General features: G+C 47.9%; 1 protein-coding gene across 2 annotated transcripts in view; it reads left to right on the top strand.

Moving 5' to 3' along the window:
* LOC142503970 (uncharacterized) overlaps positions 1 to 21,148 on the top strand; it is an 87,397-nt gene that overhangs the window by 14,044 nt on the left and 52,205 nt on the right. For both annotated transcript variants that reach the window (XM_075616998.1, XM_075616997.1), the window contains exons 5-11: positions 1,548 to 1,808; positions 2,403 to 2,663; positions 9,341 to 9,601; positions 11,255 to 11,512; positions 12,992 to 13,255; positions 14,010 to 14,267; positions 20,070 to 20,330. In XM_075616998.1, coding sequence (XP_075473113.1) covers positions 1,548 to 1,808; positions 2,403 to 2,663; positions 9,341 to 9,601; positions 11,255 to 11,512; positions 12,992 to 13,255; positions 14,010 to 14,267; positions 20,070 to 20,330 — 1,824 coding nt within the window. The remainder of the gene's footprint in view (positions 1 to 1,547; positions 1,809 to 2,402; positions 2,664 to 9,340; positions 9,602 to 11,254; positions 11,513 to 12,991; positions 13,256 to 14,009; positions 14,268 to 20,069; positions 20,331 to 21,148) is intronic.

The raw sequence follows: 21,148 nt of genomic DNA, 5'->3' as shown, positions 1-21,148 counted from the left end.
GGGTGCACAGAAATGGCGGCGCTGGGTTTACAGAAATGGCTGGCGCTGGGTGCACAGAAATGGAGGCGCTGGGTTTACAGAAATGGCTGGCGCTGTGTGCACAGAAATGGCGGCGCTGGGTGCACAGAAATGGAGGTGCTGGGTTTACAGAAATGGCTGGCGCTGTGTGCACAGAAATGGCCGGCGCTGGGTGCACAGAAATGGCCGGCGCTGGGTGCACAGAAATGGCGACACTGGGCGCACAGAAATGGCGACGCTGGGCGCACAGAAATGGGGACGCTGGGCGCACAGAAATGGAGGCGCTGGGCGCACAGAAATGGTGACGCTGGGTATACAGAAATGGTGGCTGATGGCCGCACAGAAATGGCGGCGCTGGGCGCACAGAAATGGTGGCCGATGGCCGCACAGATGTTAATGGGATCTACTAAAAAGAATGTTTCCGAGCGCTCAAATAAATAAGAGAATGCCTCAAAATCCATAAAAAGTGTTTATATTGCGAGCACAGAAACTGTGCGTGGCACTGCTCCGGTGTTTAATTATACAGGTGACCAACGTGTTTTATTTTTACAGTACGGCTAATATAAATATGAAACTAACAATGTATATTAATTAATACCAGTTACAAATCAAACATATTCCGCGTTCTGATTCAATTGCATCATATTGAAAACCTGATTGAAACAATTGAAATGTGTCCAAATCCTGTGCTCACAATGAGTACATGTTCAGCGCCACATAGCGCCCTTTCTATGCTACATGTTCAGCGCCACATAGCGCCCTTTCTATGCTACATGTTCAGCGCCACATAGCGCCCTTTCTATGCTACATGTTCAGCGCCACATAGCGCCCTTTCTATGCACCACGCACGTTTTATGAAGCGTTGCTCCGCTTTTTAGCAGTAACATTGTGACACGCCAAAAATATTTCCAATGATCTTAGTACTGGGGGGCTCAACTCCAGTCCTCAAGCCCCCCACAACAGGTGAGGTTGTCAGGATATCCCTGCTTCAGCACAGGTGGCTTAATCAGACCCTGCTTCAGCACAGGTGGTTCAATCAGACCCTGCTTCAGCACAGGTGGTTCAATCAGACCCTGCTTCAGCACAGGTGCTCAATAAGAGCCACCTGTGCTGAAGCTGGAATATCCTGAAAACCTGACTTGGGGGGAGGGGTTCTTGAGGATTGGAGTTGAGCCCCCCTGGCTTAGTACACCGGCGCCTCTGTGATTATCAGGCTTCAAGGAAGAAATGTGAGACACGGAGTAAATGCTGAAGAGGTGGGAGCTCCAGGGAGGAGTAGAGCACAATGAACAGAAAAGGAGACAGCCCAGGGCAGAGACCTAAGCACGAGGACGGTTTTAGCAAACCCACAATCTTCTTTATTCTACACTAATGTCCCTACTCATTATGCTATGAAGATGCCTTCCCAGTGCTGGAGAAGAAGTCAACTCCATTCCAATGAATAGGACTGAAATCTTCTTCAGCCTGGGGGCGGCAGCTTGTGGAAGAGCGTAACCCTGACATTTACACTCCTCTTTCCTTCCCCTCAGTACCGTGCGTTCCTCACAGCGTCAAGTCCATGGTGATGTGTGAGCAGAACTCGCTGTGGGTCTCCTGGAATGCCAGCCGTGGAGCCACGGCCTATTCTGCCGCGGCCATCGGCAGTCACGGTCACCTCCTTACGGTCAACACAGAGGACACCAACAGCTTGTTACCCAGCCTGCAGTGCGGAGAAGTGTATAGCCTGACCGTTATAGCCATGAACGAGGAGTGTAAGAGCGCGGAGAGCGCAGCAGTGGAAATCAGATCCGGTAATCGCCACGTTACTAGCGCTGATAACATTCTTGTGATACGAGTGTCTGTGTAGCAACGCGGAGACATTTCCTTTGGCACTATTTTATTCTTGTTAATACATTTGACGCAGCTCCTTAGCCAGGAGGTTAATGTCAAATGTAAAGCGGTGCAGGAAAAACGAATAAAATGCAGATCATTTAACACATCCCATTAAGTGTGTCATGTTACTCCTGCCTTGCTCTTGCCCATATCACTGCTCTCTATAACTCCTCCTATTAACCCATATAACCGCTCCCTATAACTCCTCCTATTACCCCATATAACCCCTCCCTATAACTCCTCCTATTACCCCATATAACCTCTCCCTATAACTCCTCCTATTATCCCATATAACCGCTCCCTATAACGCTTCCTATGAATTCATATTAACGCTCCCTATAATAAAACGTTGCCTGCTGACACTCCCCAAACGCACGCTAATGGAAGATTGGAGTAAATCACACATTAAACACTGGGATTAAGATGCCTGTGTAAGCCTCTAGTTAGTGATAACATTGCTTAGATACGTAGATGATGTCTCTCTGTATCTCTCCCTTCCTTGGCTCGCGCAGTTCCCTGTTCTCCGGAGAATCTGCGTGCGGACACTCACTGTGACAGTCACACAGCGCTGGCCTCATGGAACCGCAGTGCAGGAGCAGTGTCATACTTTGTGACAGCGACTGGGACTCTGGGTCAGTCGGTGACGTGCAGCTCTGCAGATCCTCTCTGTTATCTGGGGGGCCTCGATTGTGGGAGCAGATATAACCTCTCTGTGAAGTCCTGGGACGAAAACTGCAACAGTACAGACAGCAGCGGTGTGAGGGTACACACAGGTAGGTACCAAGCACAGATTCACACACACAGACACACTGATACACACACACACATACACATACACACATACACACACAGACAGCAGCGGTGTGAGGGTACACACAGGTAGGTACCAAGCACAGATTCACACACACAGACACACTGATACACATACACACATACACACATACACACATACACACATACACACATACACAGACAGCAGCGGTGTGAGGGTACACACAGGTAGGTACCAAGCACAGATTCACACACACAGACACACTGATACACACACACACATACACATACACACATACACACACAGACAGCAGCGGTGTGAGGGTACACACAGGTAGGTACCAAGCACAGATTCACACACACAGACACACAGACACACTGATACACATACACACATACACACATACACACATACACACATACACACATACACACATACACAGACAGCAGCGGTGTGAGGGTACACACAGGTAGGTACCAGGCACCAATTCACACACACAGACATACTGATACACACACACACATACACATACACACATACACACACAGACAGCAGCGGTGTGAGGGTACACACAGGTAGGTACCAAGCACAGATTCACACACACAGACACACTGATACACATACACACATACACACATACACACATACACACATACACACATACACACATACACAGACAGCAGCGGTGTGAGGGTACACACAGGTAGGTACCAAGCACAGATTCACACACACAGACACACTGATACACACACACATACACATACACAAATACACACACAGACAGCAGCGGTGTGAGGGTACACACATGTAGGTACCAGGCACCAATTCACACACACAGACATACTGATACACACACACATACACATACACACATACACACACAGACAGCAGCGGTGTGAGGGTACACACAGGTAAGGACCAGGCACAGATTCACACACACAGACATACTGATACACACACACACATACACATACACACATACACACACACAGACACACTGATACACACACATACACATACACACATACACAGACAGACAGCAGCGGTGTGAGGGTACACACAGGTAGGTACCAAGCACAGATTCACACACACAGACACACTGATACACACACACACATACACATACACACATACACACACAGACAGCAGCAGTGTGAGTGTACACACAGCTAGGTACCAGACACAGATTCACACACACATACACACACATACACACACACATACACAGCAGCGGTATGAGGGTACACACAGGTAGGTACCAGGCACAGATTCACACACACATACACACACAAACACATACATAGCAGCGGTGTGAGGGTAAACACAGGTAGGTACCAGGCACAGATTCACACAGACACACTGATACACATACACATACACATACACACATACACACACAGACAGCAGCGGTGTGAGTGTACACACAGGTAGGTACCAGGCACAGATTCACACACACATACACACACACAGACAGCAGCGGTGTGAGGGTACACACAGGTAGGTACCAGGCACAGATTCACACACACAGACACACTGATACACACACACATACACACACACACACACACACAGACAGCAGCGGTGTGAGTGTACACACAGGTAGGTACCAGGCACAGATTCACACACACACATACACACACAGACAGCAGCAGTGTTAGTGTACACACAGGTAGGTACCAGGCACAGATTCCCACACACACATATACACATACACACACATACAGCAGCGGTGTGAGTGTACACAGGTAGGTACCAGGCACTGATACACACACATACAGACACACTGACACACAGACAGCAGTGGTGTGAGGGTACACACAGGTAGGTACCAGGCACAGATTCACACACACAGACACACTGATACACACACACAGACACACACACACACACACACACACAGACTTCAGCGGTGTGAGTGTACACACAGGTAGGTACCAGGCACAGATTCACACACACTTATACACACACACACATACACACACAGACAGCAGCGGTGTGAGTGTACACACAGGTAGGTACCCGGCACAGATTCACACACACAGACACACTGATACACACACATACACAGACAGCAGCTGTATGAGTGTACACACAGGTAGGTACCAGGCACTGATACACACACACACACACTGACACATACACACACATACACACACATACACATACACACATTCACACACAGACAGCAGCGGTGTGAGTGTACACACAAGTAGGTACCAGGCACAGATTCACACACACAGACATACTGATACACACACACACACACACACACACACAGACACACACACACAGACAGCAGCGATGTGAGTGTACACACAGGTAGGTACCAGGCACATATTCACACACAGACACACTGATACACACACACATACACATACACACACAGACAGCAGCGGTGTGAGTGTACTCACAGGTAGGTACCAGGCACAGATTCACAGACACACTGATACACACACATACACACATACACACACAGACAGCAGCGGTGTGAGTGTACTCACAGGTAGGTACCAGGCACAGATACACAGATACACTGATACACACATACACACACATACACACACATACACACACAGACAGCAGCGGTGTGAGTGTACACACAGGTAGGTACCAGGCACTGATACATGATACACACACATGTAACAGTGGGGATAAGCGCAAACCCAAACCACCTAAAATATAAAATATAGAATAAAATGTCAAAGATATCACCATGCCGGGAGATACAGCGGCTGCAAGATGTTCTCAACATCCGAAGCGCAGACTCCCCTCAGGCACGAAAATAGAAACAAACATACATAGTGCAAATATGTATTACAAAATTCAAGTATAAGTGATAAAACTAGTGAGTGCCCACTCACGTGCTGGGAATGATTTTCAAGCGTTGTTAGATATATTAGTGAGGTAGATGGGTTGTTGGCGGTCACTGCGTAGATAGGAACTCAGCCACGAATGAAGGTTAGATATATTATCTGGATCAGTGGTGACTCAAACAGGAACTCTCCCGACCATAGAAGGAAGAAATGGTTTGATGAGTGTACACACAGGTAGGTACCAGGCACTGATACACACACACAGACACACTGATACATACACAGCAGCAGTGTGAGTGTACACACAGGTAGGTACCAGGCACTGATACATACACAGACACACTGATATACACACCACAGCAGTGTGAGTGTACACACAGGTAGGTACTAGGCTCTGATACACACAAAGACACACTGATATACACACAGCAGCAGTGTGAGTGTACACACAGGTAGATACCAGGCACTGATACACACACAGACACATTGATATACACACAGCAGCAGTGTGAGTGTATACACAGGTAGGTACCAGGCACTGATACACACACAGACACACTGATACACACACAGTAGCAGTGTGTGTGTGTACACACAGGTAGGTACCAGGCACTGATACACACACAGACACACTGATATACACACAGCAGCAGTGTGAGTGTACACACAGGTAGGTACCAGACACTGATACACACACACACAGACACACTGATATACACACAGCAGCAGTGTGAGTGTACACACAGGTAGGCAGGCACTGATACACACACAGTGAAGGAAAAACCTCTTCTTTGGCTAGGCTCCAGAACTGAGAGGAACCTTTCCTCTGCCAAGAAAGCTGAAGGCCTTGTGACTGGATACACATTCTGCACCATTATTGCAGCAGATTCCCCGGGAAGCTTTCACGCCCTGCCACTTGTTATCTCCGATGTTTGTTGAACTTACAGGCCCGGGAATACAAAAGAAATGAAACGTAACGCAAGCCAGGTTTCAAATCCTTTGTCTCAATTTATTACTCATAGGGTAATGACTTTTATACCAGAAAAAGAAGATATTGGTTAGAGGCGTAACATAGGCATAACATAGGCGTAACATAGGCGTGTCTTGGGCGTAGCATTGATTAGAGGCGTGATTATGGGGCAGGACATATTAGTGGCATGATTTTGGGACGTGTTTCTCCCAATACAAGCAATGTTTGAATACATAGCTTATTCATTGTCTGTTATCAAAAGAGACCTTGAATCTTTAGCAACTAAGTTTTACTATTTTGCGTCTTCCAGAGAATCAGTCTATTATATCTTATACTATATTAGTGAAAGCACTGTATGTTTGCCTGCCTGGATGTCCGGTGTCCCTAGGGGAAATCTCATTGGTCCCTTGGGTCGCCCGCCCCCCGCACACCTCTCATTGGCCTGAGGCGGAGTGACGGGACACACACACACACACACACACACACACACACACACACACACACACACACACACACACACACACACACAACACAGCAGCTCTATACACACACACACACACACACAACACAGCAGCTCTATACACACACACACACACAACACAGCAGCTGTATACACACACACACACACACACACACACACATACACACACACACACACACACACACAAAACACAGCAGCTCTATACACACACACACACACACACAACACAGCAGCTCTATACACACACACACACACACACACAACACAGCAGCTCTATACACACACACACACACACACACACACACAACACAGCAGCTCTATACACACACACACACCCTCTGTCCGCCCCCCTCCCCCCCTCACGTGCGCCGTCCTGCACTGGCTCCGGACGGGAAGCGCGGCCCTCCTACCCCAGCCGCTCCCTTACCTCCCCGGCGCTACCACCCGCTCAGGTAAGTCACTGTGCGTCCCGCCTCAGCCTCAGGCCCACTGCACGTCCCGCCTCAGCCTCAGGCCCACTGCGCGTCCCGCCTCAGCCTCAGGCCCACACACACAGGGCGCTTCCTACCGCCGCTCAGCCAGACGCCACATCGAGCGGGCGCCGGGGGGGGGGGAGCGCGAGTCTTAGACCCACACAGGGCGCTTCCTGCAGCCGCCTGCACGCCTCACTCAGCAGGACGGCACATCGGGGGACCAAGCGCGCACCGGGGGGGGGGGAGCGCGAGTCACAGGGAACGGGGGGGGGGGCGGAGTCACGGGGAACGGGGGGGGGGAGTCACGGGGAATGGGGGGGGCCACCAGCCGAACCAGCAGGGGGACGGACGCACGGAGGAGGGGGGGGGAAATGCCCATACATAAATTATGACAATACATATGCCCACTGCTCTCCACCCCCCCCACTCCCCTTCCCCCCCCACTCCCCTTTCTCCCCCCCGCTCCCCTTTCTCCCCCCCGCTCCCCTTTCTCCCCCCCGCTCCCCTTTCTCCCCCCCGCTCCCCTTTCTCCCCCCCCCCCGCTCCCCTTTCTCCCCCCCCGCTCCCCTTTCTCCCCCCCCCGCTCCCCTTTCTCCCCCCCCCGCTCCCCTTTCTCCTCCCCCCGCTCCCCTTTCTCCCCCCCCGCTCCCCTTTCTCCCCCCCCGCTCCCCTTTCTCCCCCCCCCCGCTCCCCTTTCTCCCCCCCCGCTCCCCTTTCTCCCCCCGCTCACCTTTCTCCTCCCCTCGCTCCCCTTTCTCCCCCCCGCTCCCCTTTCTCCCCCCCCGCTCCCCTTTCTCCCCCCCCCGCTCCCCTTTCTCCCCCCCCCGCTCCCCTTTCTCCCCCCCCGCTCCCCTTTCTCCCCCCCCCGCTCCCCTTTCTCCCCCCCCCCCCGCTCCCCTTTCTCCCCCCCCGCTCCCCTTTCTCCCCCCCCGCTCCCCTTTCTCCCCCCCCGCTCACCTTTCTCCCCCCGCTCACCTTTCTCCTCCCCCCGCTCCCCTTTCTCCCCCCCCCGGCTCCCCTTTCTCCCCCCCCCACTCCCCTTTCTCCCCCCCCCGCTCCCCTTTCTCCCCCCCCCGCTCCCCTTTCTCCCCCCAGCTCCCCTTTCTCCCCCCCAGCTCCCCTTTCTCCCCCCGCTCCCCTTTCTCCTCCCCCCGCTCCCCTTTCTCCCCCCCCCCGCTCCCCTTTCTCCCCCCCCGCTCCCCTTTCTACCCCCCGGCTCCCCTTTCCCCCCCCCCCCGAAACCTTTACAACAAATAATCACCTATTGTTCCACGAGTTATAAATAATACTACCTATTACGCATTTACATCCCGGGCAATGCCGGGTCTCTCAGCTAGTTCTAACTAAAAGAGCAGGAGACTGACCATACAAAAAGTATCTTAGCAATATCCTGAGCAGGAAGAAAGGAAATGTAATTTGGCAGAAACTGAGTGCATTAGGAATTATATTTCCGCAAAAGGCTGACTACAGAATCTTAACTAGTTATGATCAGACAAAATGGATGCTTAACACAAGTGTAGATTCTGGCCTGACCTACTGGTCCTAACACACAGACACACTGATATTCAAACAGCAGCAGTGTGAGTGTACACACAGGTAGGTCGAAGACCTGCCCACTCACCTGCTTTCTGCTTGTGTCCTGTTTAAAGCATCAAAGTCCTGGAAGAATGGGACAGTGCATTGCTGGCTTCTCTGACAGGGAAGGGGTTGATGGCGACCTCTGCCAACAATAGCCACTGACCCTAATGCACCTGATGCCCTGTAACCACTGCACAGATTCACTAATACACTGATACAAAGACACACACTGATACACGCACAGACACAAGGATACACAGATATCCAGATACACACAAAGACACAGTCACACAGACACACAAACACACAGACACACAAACACACAGACACATATCACATGCCACATTTTCTCTCCTCATACAGCTCCCTGCAGCCCTCGGCATATCACTGCTACCCCCACGTGCAGTGGGCACAGTGCGGCCGTGTCGTGGGATGCCAGCGCAGGGGCAGCGTGGTACCTCGCGGGGTTTATAGGACAGGACGGTGACAAGGCTTCTTGCAACACTACAGAAACGTCGTGTGCGGTGTCCGGATTAAACTGCGGCCAGCTATATAATGTCACTGTCACAGCCTCAGACGGTCCCTGTCACAGCGTAACCAGCAACGTCTCGCTAATTACAACAGGTAGCGTTCTTCGTACAATGCCGTGCAAAGAGTGATTAAAGATGCACTATGGGATGTTGTGTATAGTAATTCACACTGTGTATTAGATGTATACAGGGGGGGCAGGTTTGCAATCAGAGCCCCCTTGAACCCCTTTGGTCGTACTGAACTTGGCTGGGATCTGTGGGCAAAAATCCCAGGCATAACCAAAACCTCGATTCGGGGTCTGTCACCCCTTAAAACATTACCCCCCAAAAATCACCCCCGTCCCGAGGGCACCTAACTCCTTTAGTGCAAATGTGTAGGGGGGTTAAGCGCACACTGAAGGTTTGATGTCTCATGCTGGCTCCGCCTCCTGGTACTGGGGAGGGATGGCATCATCTGAGGAGGCGGGACCAGCAGCAGAAAGACCACCTGCAATCTGCAAATAACACCTGAGGCCCCTTCAGTGGCACCACAGGAGATAGGGACTCAGCGGCACCACAGGAGATAGGGACTCAGCGGCACCACAGGAGATAGGGACTCAGCGGCACCACAGGAGATAGGGACTCAGCGGCACCACAGGAGATAGGGACTCAGCGGCACCACAGGAGATAGGGACTCAGCGGCACCACAGGAGATAGGGACTCAGCGGCACCACAGGAGATAGGGACTCAGCGGCACCACAGGAGATAGGGACTCAGCGGCACCACAGGAGATAGGGAATCAGCGGCACCACAGGACAGAGGGACTCAGTCCCCCCATCACATCTCCTTCTCCACCACATACACACACACACATACACATACACACCCACCCACACACACACACATATACACCTTGCACACACACACCCCTTGCACACACACATACATACACCTTGCACACGCACACACACACACCCCTTGCACACACACACACACACACACTCACCTTGCACACACACGCACACACCTGGCAGACACACACACACACACATACACCTTGTGCACACACACACACCTTGCACACACACACACACACACACACACACACACACACACACACACACACACACACACACTCACCTTGCACACGCACACGCGCACACACCTGGCACACGCACACACATACACCTTGCACACACACACACACACACACACACACACACACACACACACACACACACACACACACACACACACGCTCACTTGCCCATTTAGGGGCCTGGAAGACATTTAATTTGTCATTAATTTAAAGAGAAACAAAAGATAGCACATATTGATTTTTAGCATGGTTAGATTAGTTTATTTCAAATAGTTTTTATTAGTTTTCCGCATAGTACAAATCACAGACATCGGAGCTCCAACAAACAACCGAGCAAACTTTCTCATACATTGAGTAGGAATAGTATCAATGAACTACTCTAGAATAATCATACAAACACTCTTAACTATTTACTTATATTCTCGTTATGCTTAAATTGTAGATGTTTCGGCATTAAATCCACTTTAATACGGTTACTGTTGGAGGCTCAGTTCTAACCGGGTGATTTATATACTATGTGCAGGGTAATAAGAACAATAGGAAGAATACAGAGAGAAAGAGGAAAGAAGACAATGGTTAGATTAGTTTACGGAAGCCCATTAGATTGTCAGGTTGCTGTTTGACAGGTTACGTGGGTTCTCGTGTCATCGACTCCCCGTGTATTCACAGCCCCCTGTGTTCCTATCGACACCACGGCCAGGACAGACTGCGCGGCGGACCTCATACAAGTCACCTGGTCTCCGGGCCGGGGGGCCGAGTCCTACACGGTCACCGCGAGAGGGAGGGACGGCCACGTGCGCTTGTGTAACACGTCGGGAAACGCGTGCCACGTGGAGAGTGTCCACTGCGGAGCCAACTATAACATCTCCGTCACGGCCCAAAACAAGGACTGCAGCAGCGACGTCCTCGTAGGCACTGTCGAGACAGGTAATACAATGAAGGCCCATGTCTGCTAAGAAATGCTATTCCATAGGACCCCTCATCACCGGGAGAGATGACTCGGTGTCCATTCACGTCAATGGGCTGGAAGGTGTCTTCTGTAAACGCACCGCTTAGGTAACATGGGCCTAGGAGAGGAAGATCCGATGGTGTGTGAATCTGCCCCCGTTCCTTCAAATGTTTTAACATTATATATAGAGAAAGTAACAAAGCGCAGTTTGTATACGGAGTCCGTGTAAAGTGCGGCTATACAAACACGCAGATCCACAAATCATCACTAAGCCACGTGACACGTTAACACTAAGGGACAATAACTTCACGTGAAGCCGTGTTTTCACCCGTAAAGAGCATAGCGGTCATTATAATGGCCGTTAGTGATAATTATATGCAAGTGAGGCGTTCTGATAACACGCCATAGCCACTAAAGCCGGTTAAGGTTAACGCGAGGACTTAGCGTGATGTTAGTTAGCTCATACCTAAACGTGGCATTACTTACATCCAGGCGCTGACATAGGGGTTTTTACAGGGTCCGGGTGGGAGTAACCCCACAGTGAGGTGATATAACTAACATAGCGTTATTTCCCTCTCTCTCACCGTGAGATAAACCCCTATTTCCGGGTCTGGATGGGGGTAACCCCACAGTGAGGTGATATAACTAACATAGCGTTATTTCCCTCTCTCTCACCGTGAGATAAACCCCTATTTCTGGGTCTGGATGGGGGTAACCCCACAGTGAGGTGATATAACTAACATAGCGTTATTTCCCTCTCTCTCTCACCGTGAGATAAACCCCTATTTCCGGCTCTGGATGGGGGTAACCCCACAGTGAGGTGATATAACTAACATAGCGTTATTTCCCTCTCTCTCACCGTGAGTTAAACCCCTATTTCCGGGTCTGGACGGGAGTAACACTAAGACATACTCACCGTCACGTTACTGGGAGATAACACCACATGATGCTACAATAACGTGATGGTAAATTTATGCTAATGACATGTAGAACGGACACTGCTTCTGCATATAATTAGCTGTGAGGAGACACGGTAACCTCGGGGAACATCGCGACTGCTCCTGGTTTAGGTTACGTACCATTATGAGTACAAAAGACAAAAATCCCCAACGCTATATCCAATGTGACAAAATACATAGTTAAATACTTCAATGATAGTATTCTGATGAGTAAGGGTCATTTAGTTTAACCCTTTGGCCAAAGCGTGATAAGCCTGCAGCCACTTCACGGCATGACCAGTATGCAGGTCCTAACACTACCTGTGAATGAGTTATGAGCCCGGATTTAACGTACCGTAGTGGATATGGGCTATAGTGCATATCACTCAGTATATCCCGGCACTGCATTAATAAATGCAATTACTGACCATGTTTCATTCAAGCGTATGCTTCTTCAGGGTCCTAATTCTTTGTTTGCCTTGAACCAGTCACCAAACAACTGTATCTCCTTATTTCTAGTTCCGTGCCTCCCTGGTCCTGTCGCGGTGCAGATTGACTGTACTACAAACGAGGCTCTGGTTTCCTGGCAAGAGAACAATACCCAACGACCGTACTACACGGCGGTGACCAGTGACCTTTCGGGCGCCGAGCACTCCTGCTCCTCGTTTGCCTCTCCCTGCCGTATTCCTGGTTTGGAGTGTGGGCGGGAATACAGTTTCAGGGTCTACGCGTCCAACCGGCACTGCAACTCATCCCATACCGTGGTCTACAAGACCATGACAGGTCAGCGTTGGTCTTTAGAGAGTATCTTGTGTCAGCCATGTTAATAGTCTTGAATAAGATTTACCCAACACCCTTTCAATGCCTGAGACGCTCTCTTCCTCTGTATTGACTTTTTCCCCTGAAAGGGTGAGACTTTCTGCCTCACTCACCTCCCCAACCACCTGTCTTCAGTGACAGAAGATTGTTGAGTAGATATTGCCATGGGTGGATTGCCCTCCTATCGGGCATTCAGGGCGGGGTTGGGCCAGTGGATCAGTGCAGTGGCTCCCCATCTCCCTGACCCCTGACCACCTGCAGTATTCCCCCCCCCCCCGCCCTCCTGTCTGCGCCGGGATTCAACTTCCGCTTCAGTGGGAAGAGGGAGGGTTTTCTGGACCGACGCAAGGCCGCTCCTCACCACCGGGTGTGTGTGTTGGTGTTGGAGTGAGTGAGAGAGGGGTTCTTACCTGCTCCGGAGTGGCCCTCCTCCTGCAGCTCCGCGTTGTCTTGAAGATCCGACGCCACAACGCCACATGGCGACGCGTTGCCATGACAACGTGTCATCACATGAAGACGCGTTCCCATGACGACGTCACATGACGCCGCAGCACTGCAGGAGGAGGGGCACTCTTCAAGGAATAGCCCGGGCCGGCAGGTTAGTACAACCAGCCCCGGGATATCACCCTCTTGGTACCCGGAGGTCCTTCACAAATATGGCTTTGGCCTAATGGACTGACCATCACTTAATCCTTTTCCGTGTGCTTTTTGAATACAGCACCGTGTTCACCTCAGGCTTTGACCGCACGTGTGGATTGTGAAAACGATGACGCTGTTTTGTCGTGGGCGGCGAGAGAAGAAGCTGCACATTACGTGGCTTCCGTGTCTGGAAATGGAACCACCCTCTACTGCACCACTACAGACACCAGCTGCATGTTTCCTGCGCTGCAGTGCGGGCGGAGTTACAACACGTCCGTGGTCGCCGTGGATAACAAGTGCGCCAGCGTCTTACCCTCTCTAAGCTCCTTTGAAACGGGTAACGTCAGCGGTGATATTTGTGTTACGAAGCCAGGCTGGTTCAGCACTGCTTATTGAGTATGGCCCTTTAAGGCTCTTTCCAGTGAACTGCACCATAAGTGTCTACTTTCACAGAAGGTGTCTTCTGCAGTAACACTGCTTAGGAAACATGGCCTTACTTCACCTATAGGCCTTTAGGCAGGGAAAGAGTTAGGGTTGGTAGTGGTGTGATGTAGTGGCAAGGTTCCTGCCTTTGAAGTGGGTGAGCCCAGTTCAAACCTCAGACTTACCTGGTGCCCCAAATATAATTGTAATCTCTGCCCTGGGACTTATGTCTGCGTACAATGTAGATACACTGGCACACTATGTATAGAACCTGTATTCATTGTATTGTCACATGTATTAAATGGACACGCAGTGATTGTGCGATAGTACAATCACACCATATTTTTATTTACAAACCCACTTTCTAAAGGGAAGTGTGTGTGTGTGTGTGTGTGTGTGTGTGTATTGCAACACAAAGAAAAGACAGGAAAGTCACAAAACAAGCACTCTGATCCAAAAAAAAAACAAATAACTAAACACAAAATGAATTTATTGATCATGGAATGATAACAAAAAAGAGCAATGAGAAAACAAAAATATCACATAAATAAAAACAAACGGGGATCAAACAATCAAAAATATGATAAAACATGAATACCCTTGACATGTGAGTAAATAGCACACTCCAGTAACATATAGTTACATAGTAGATGAGTTTGAAAAAAGATATAGGTCCATCAAGTTCAACCTATGCTAAATTTAGACAACAGATACTTTATCCTATATCTATACTTACTTATTGATCCAGAGGAAGGCAAACAAAAAACCCCTGTACAGTATACCTTTCCCATCTAAAAAGATGTCCAACCTTTTTTTGAACAAATCTATTGTATCTGCCATCACAGTCTCCATGGGTAATGAATTCCACATTTTAACTGCCCTTACTGTAAAGAACCCTTTCCTTTGTTGCTGGTGAAATCTCCTTTCCTCCAACCTTAAGGGATGGCCCGAGTCCTTTGTACTGCCCGTGGGATGAATAGATCTTTTGAAAGCTCCTTGTATTGTCCCCGAATATATTTGTATATAGTTATCATATCCCCTCTTAGATGCCTCTTTTCTAATGTAAATAAATCTAATTTAGCTAGCCTCTCCTCATAAGTTAGATTGTCCATCCCCTTTATTAATTTGGTGGCTCTTCTCTGCACTCTCTCGAGTTCCATAATGGTTTTTTTTAGGATTGGTGCCCAAAATTGTACTCCATATTCAAGGTGTTGTCTTACTAATGCTTTGTAAAGGGGCATAATTATGTTTACTTCCCTTCCATCCATTGCCCGTTTGATGCAAGATAAGATCTTGTTTGCCTTTGCAGCTACTGCATGACATTGGGCACTATTGCTAAGCCTGCTGTCTACGAGCACTCCTAAATCCTTCTCCATCAAGGATTCCCCCAATATATTTCCATTTAATTTGTAAGTCGCCTTTTTATTCTTGCATCCCAAATGCATAACCTTACATTTATCTGTATTAAACCTCATCTGCCATTTACCTGCCCACGTTTCCAGTCTCTCCAAGTCCTTCTTAAGAGAAATTACATCCTGCTCTGATTCTATTACCTTACATAATTTAGTATCATCAGCAAAGATGGAGACTTTGCTCTCGATCCCAACCTCAAGGTCATTAATAAACAAGTTAAAAAGCAGGGGTCCCAGTACCGATCCCTGAGGTACTCCACTCACGATTTTAGCCCAACCTGAAAAAGTTCCATTTATGACAACCCCCTGTTGTCTGTCCTTTAACCAGTTTTCAATCCAGGTGCATATATTATTACTGAGTCCAATTTTCTTTATTTTGTACACCAACCTCTTGTGTGAAACCGTATCAAAAGCCTTTGCAAAATCTAAGTAAACTACATCAACTGCATTACCCTGGTCTAAATTCCTACTTACCTCCTCAAAGAAACAAATAAGGTTAGTTTGGCAAGATCTATCCTTCATAAATCCATGCTGACTATTACTAATAATTTTGTTTTCCATTAGGTATTCCTGAATATTATCCCGTATTAAACCTTCAAGTAGTTTCCCTACTATTGAAGTCAGGCTTACAGGTCTGTAATTTCCTGGTTGTGATCTAGCGCCCTTTTTAAATATAGGCACCACATCTGCTTTACGCCAATCTTGTGGTACTGAGCCGGTGGAAATGGAGTCCTTGAATATTAAATATAATGGTTTGGCTATTACTGAGCTTAACTCCTTGAGAACTCTTGGATGTATGCCATCGGGGCCAGGTGCCTTATTTACTTTATTTTTTTCAAGTCGCTTATGATCTTCTTCCTCAGTTAACCAATTGTTCATTAATATGGAGGTTGTGGCTTTCTCCTGCGGCACTACTAGTGAAGTTGATTCTTCCCTGGTAAACACAGGGGCAAAGAATTTGTTTAATACCTCAGCTTTTTCCTTATCTCCAATAATCTGCCTACCCATCTCACACTGAAAGGGTCCAATATTTTCTTTTCTCATTTTTTTGTTATTAAGGTACTTAAAGAACTTTTTAGGGTTGACCTTACTTTCTATTGCAATCCTTTTTTCATTATCCATTTTTGCTAATTTGATTGCCCTTTTGCAATTTTTGTTACATTCCTTATAATTCTGATACGATGTCTCTGTCCCTTCTGACTTAAAGAATCTAAACGCCTTCCTCTTCTTTCCATTTCCTCCCCTACCTGTTTATTTAGCCACATTGGTTTTGACTTATTTCTTTTATACTTATTACCCAAGGGTATACACTGATAAGTGTGCTTTTCTAACCATGTTTTAAAGACTGCCCATTTATCTTCTACATTTTTCCCTGCAAAAACATCATCCCATTGTATTACTACTAGATTAGACCTCAGTTTATTAAAATCTGCCTTTCTAAAGTTTAAGGTCATTGTTGAACCCAAGAAATCTATTTTTTGATAATTTATTTCAAATAAGACCGTGTTATGATCACTGTTACCCAAATGTTCCAGGACTTGAATATTTGTTATTACTTCTACATTGCTTTCCATACTTCTACTTCTACAAATGTAGATGAGGTGAAAATACCTACAAAAAACTCCACAGTGGGATCACCAAAGATCCCACTTGGGGTAATAACTGTCCAGTTATGCAAAAAATCCACTGAAGTGATAGAGTAGAAAGGCCTTGTATGTATACGGAGATGACAAAGTATATATTTAAACCTCAGCAATTATGCACAACATGACGCAATACTTGAATACTCAAAGATACTCCACATGAAGGGACTGAATGAAAAAGGTACCCTGAAAGGCAAATACAGTAGCCTACATTCTAAATGGAGTATGTAGTAAATAGAACATGTATAATAAAGGTATGCACAAACAGTCCCTAAGGGATACACAAATAATAACAGAGCAAAAAAACGAATATCGGCTCCAGAAGCAAAAAGGTAAGTGAAATAAAATAACAGTCTTTTAAATTGATAATAGCAATGCCCGGTACATATAAGTATAGATGCAGGGAGAGGGGAGAAAAACCAAGGGGTTAAGCAAGGTATAAGAAGCGGGGTACTTACAGAGAGGTTGGGTTCCCACCAGGCTGTGTGACCCCCTGAGAAGCTTCACCTTGCCCCCGTCTCCTTCCAAATGAAGTGGTGTAGAGCCGCACGCTCACAAGGTGTCACCACTAATCCATTCCTCCCGCAACAATGGTGAAACCGGTGGTGTCCTCCGATCCAGGCAGCAACAGAAACAAAAATGATCGAGTGGAGACTACCGCTAGCTATGAAAAGAAGTTGGGGAACTCACCAGATTTGAAGGTTAAAAAAAGTCTTTAATGAAAACTACATAAAATGACAAAACTCCTCCTCCTATATGTTTCATGCCCACTGTGGCGCTTTGTCAAATAATAAACCTGCAAACCTCCTACACAATAGTAGCAAAGAAGCCCCACAGAAGCTCGTTAATACTAACGATGTATCTTCAAAGGACAATAACATTGCGTGAAGCGTGTTTTGTACGTAAAGAGCATTGCGTTAATTATAACGTTCATTAGTGATAATGACATGCAAATTATATGCAAACGAAGCACAATCATAACATGATATAGCCACTAAAGCCCGTTAAGATTAACGCGGGTAATTAACGTGGCGTTACTCACATCCAGGCACTGACATAGGGGTTTTTACAGGGTCCGGGTGGAGGTAACCCCACAGTGAAGTGATATAACTAACATAGCGTTATTTCCCTCTCTCTCACCGTGAGATAAAACCCTATTTCTGGGTCTGGATGGGGGTAACCCCACAGTGAGGTGATATAACTAACATAGCCTTATTTCCCTCTCTCTCTCACCGTGAGATAAACCCCTATTTCCGGGTCTGGATGGGGGTAACCCCACAGTGAGGGGATATAACTAACATGGCGTTATTTCCCTCTCTCACCGTGAGATAAACCCCTATTTCCGGGTCTGGATGGGGGTAACCCCACAGTGAGGGGATATAACTAACATAGCGTTATTTCCCTCTCTCACCGTGAGATAAACCCCTATTTCCGGGTCTGGACGGGGGTAACCCCACAGTGAGGTGATATAACTAACATAGTGTTATTTCCCTCTCTCTCACCGTGAGATAAACCCCTATTTCCAGGTCTGGATGGGGTAACCCCACAGTGAGGTGATATAACTAACACAGCGTTATTTCCCCCTCTCATGTGAGATAAACCCCTATTTCCGGCTCGGGGCCGGAGTAACCCCAAAGTGAGGTGATATAACTAACATAGCGTTATTTCCCCCCTCTCTCACCGTGAGATAAGCCCCTATTTCTGGCTCTGGACGGGAGTAACACTAAGAAATACTCACCGTCACGTTACTGGGAGATAATTGAAAAGTCACGAAACTGAAAGTCTCTAATTAGTGCCGCACAGCTGAAGCAAAATTGATGTAATAGAAATATCAATGCACTGAATCATGTGGTGTGACTGATAGAGGACGCGGTCCAGGTGCAAAATGAGTACAAATGATTGTTATTCTGGTGACAGTGTACCCTTTAAAGTCCAATAAATGAATACACTCAGTCCAGTAATAAATCCAGAGGAGAATGAGTGTTTTGCAACAAACACTGCGCTGGGGGGAAGAGAGGGAGGGAGATTGGTAGAAAGTCGGGACACGGTCCAGTAGGAATTCCGGACAGCCGTAACCACTACCTCCTCCGCAAGCACAATCACTGATATCCCTATATATATATATATATATATATATCTGCTAGACCAGACAAAGAGCACAAAAGCTGCTCGGGTATTTGAGTTTGAAGAGTGTATGCTTGGATAGCAATGCCGCTGAGTACTCAGTGCACGCTCTGAGGACCTGCGATCCCGGCTCCGTGGGCTTGCTGTCCCCAGTCCTGTCTTACCGGGAGATAACACCACATGATGCTACAATAACGTGACGGTAACCCCATGCTAATGACATGTAGAACGGACGCTGCCTCTGCATATAATTAGCTGTGAGGATACACAGTGACCTCAGGGAACATTGCGGCTGCTCCTGCTTTACGTAATGTCCCGTTATGAGCCCGGATTTAACACAGCTTAGAAGATCCAGGCCTGTATTTGTGAAGGACACCTATCTTGCTCCATTAAAAGATATCACAAGTGAACAAATACTTTTTTCCATAATCGACAACTACTAACTATTATTTATAGGGTCAGTGCATCCATGGATGATATCTTTCTGGGTCACTGAATGCTGATAATAATATTTATTGTCTCTCTCGTGTTTCGTAGTTCCGTGCCAGCCTCAGGGCTTGAACAGTCACCTGGACTGCAAGAGCAAGGAAGCGCTGATATTTTGGGACGATAGTGATGGAGCCCGACTTTACGATGTAGCGATTGAGAGCGGCGACCGTCCCGGAGCTTCCTTTGTCACTTCTAATGCGTCCTTTGTGTCTGAAGAGCTATCATGTGGCCAAACGTACGGTTTTACCGTTACGGCCATTGGAGGGACCTGCAACAGTTCCAGAAGCCTCACCCACTACCGAAGCGCAGGTGCCCGAAGTTACTAATCCTTTCTCGGAAACATTTGCACATTTATGAATTCTGATTAGGGTTGCCAGGTGCCCAGTATTGAGCCGGCTGTCCTGTATTTGGACACTCTGTCCAGTAAAAAAGTTACTACTGAGAGTTAATACTGGGCGTGTATGTGTATACCGGTATTACCTCTCTGGGCGTGTATGTGTATACCGATATTACCTCTCTGGGCGTGTATGTGTATACCGGTATTACCTCTCTGGGTGTGTATGTGTATACCGGTATTACCTCTCTGGACATGTATGTGTATACCGGTATTACCTCTCTGGGCGTGTATGTGTATACCGGTATTATCTCTCTGGGCGTGTATGTGTGATACCGGTATTACCTCTCTGGGCGTGTATGTGTATACCGGTATTACCTCTCTGGGCGTGTATGTGTATACCGGTATTACCTCTCTGGGCGTGTATGTGTATACCGGTATTACCTCTCTGGGAGTGTCTGTGTATACCGGTATTACCTCTCTGGGCGTGTATATGTATACCGGTATTACCTCTCTGGGTGTGTATGTGTATACCGGTATTACCTCTCTGGGCGTGTATGTGTATACCGGTATTACCTCTCTGGGCGTGTATGTGTATACCGGTATTACCTCTCTGGGCGTGTATGTGTATACCGGTATTACCTCTCTGGGCGTGTGTGTATACCAGTATTACCTCTCTGGACATGTATGTGTATACCGGTATTACCTCTCTTAACATGTATGTGTATACCGGTATTACCTCTCTGGACATGTATGTGTATACCGGTATTACCTCTCTGGACATGTATGTGTA

The sequence above is a fragment of the Ascaphus truei genome, chromosome 10, assembly GCF_040206685.1.
Source record: "Ascaphus truei isolate aAscTru1 chromosome 10, aAscTru1.hap1, whole genome shotgun sequence".
Taxonomy (NCBI): Eukaryota; Metazoa; Chordata; class Amphibia; order Anura; family Ascaphidae; genus Ascaphus; species Ascaphus truei.
The sequence above is the reverse complement of the archived record's forward strand: the minus strand, read 5'-3'. Positions and strand labels throughout refer to the sequence as shown.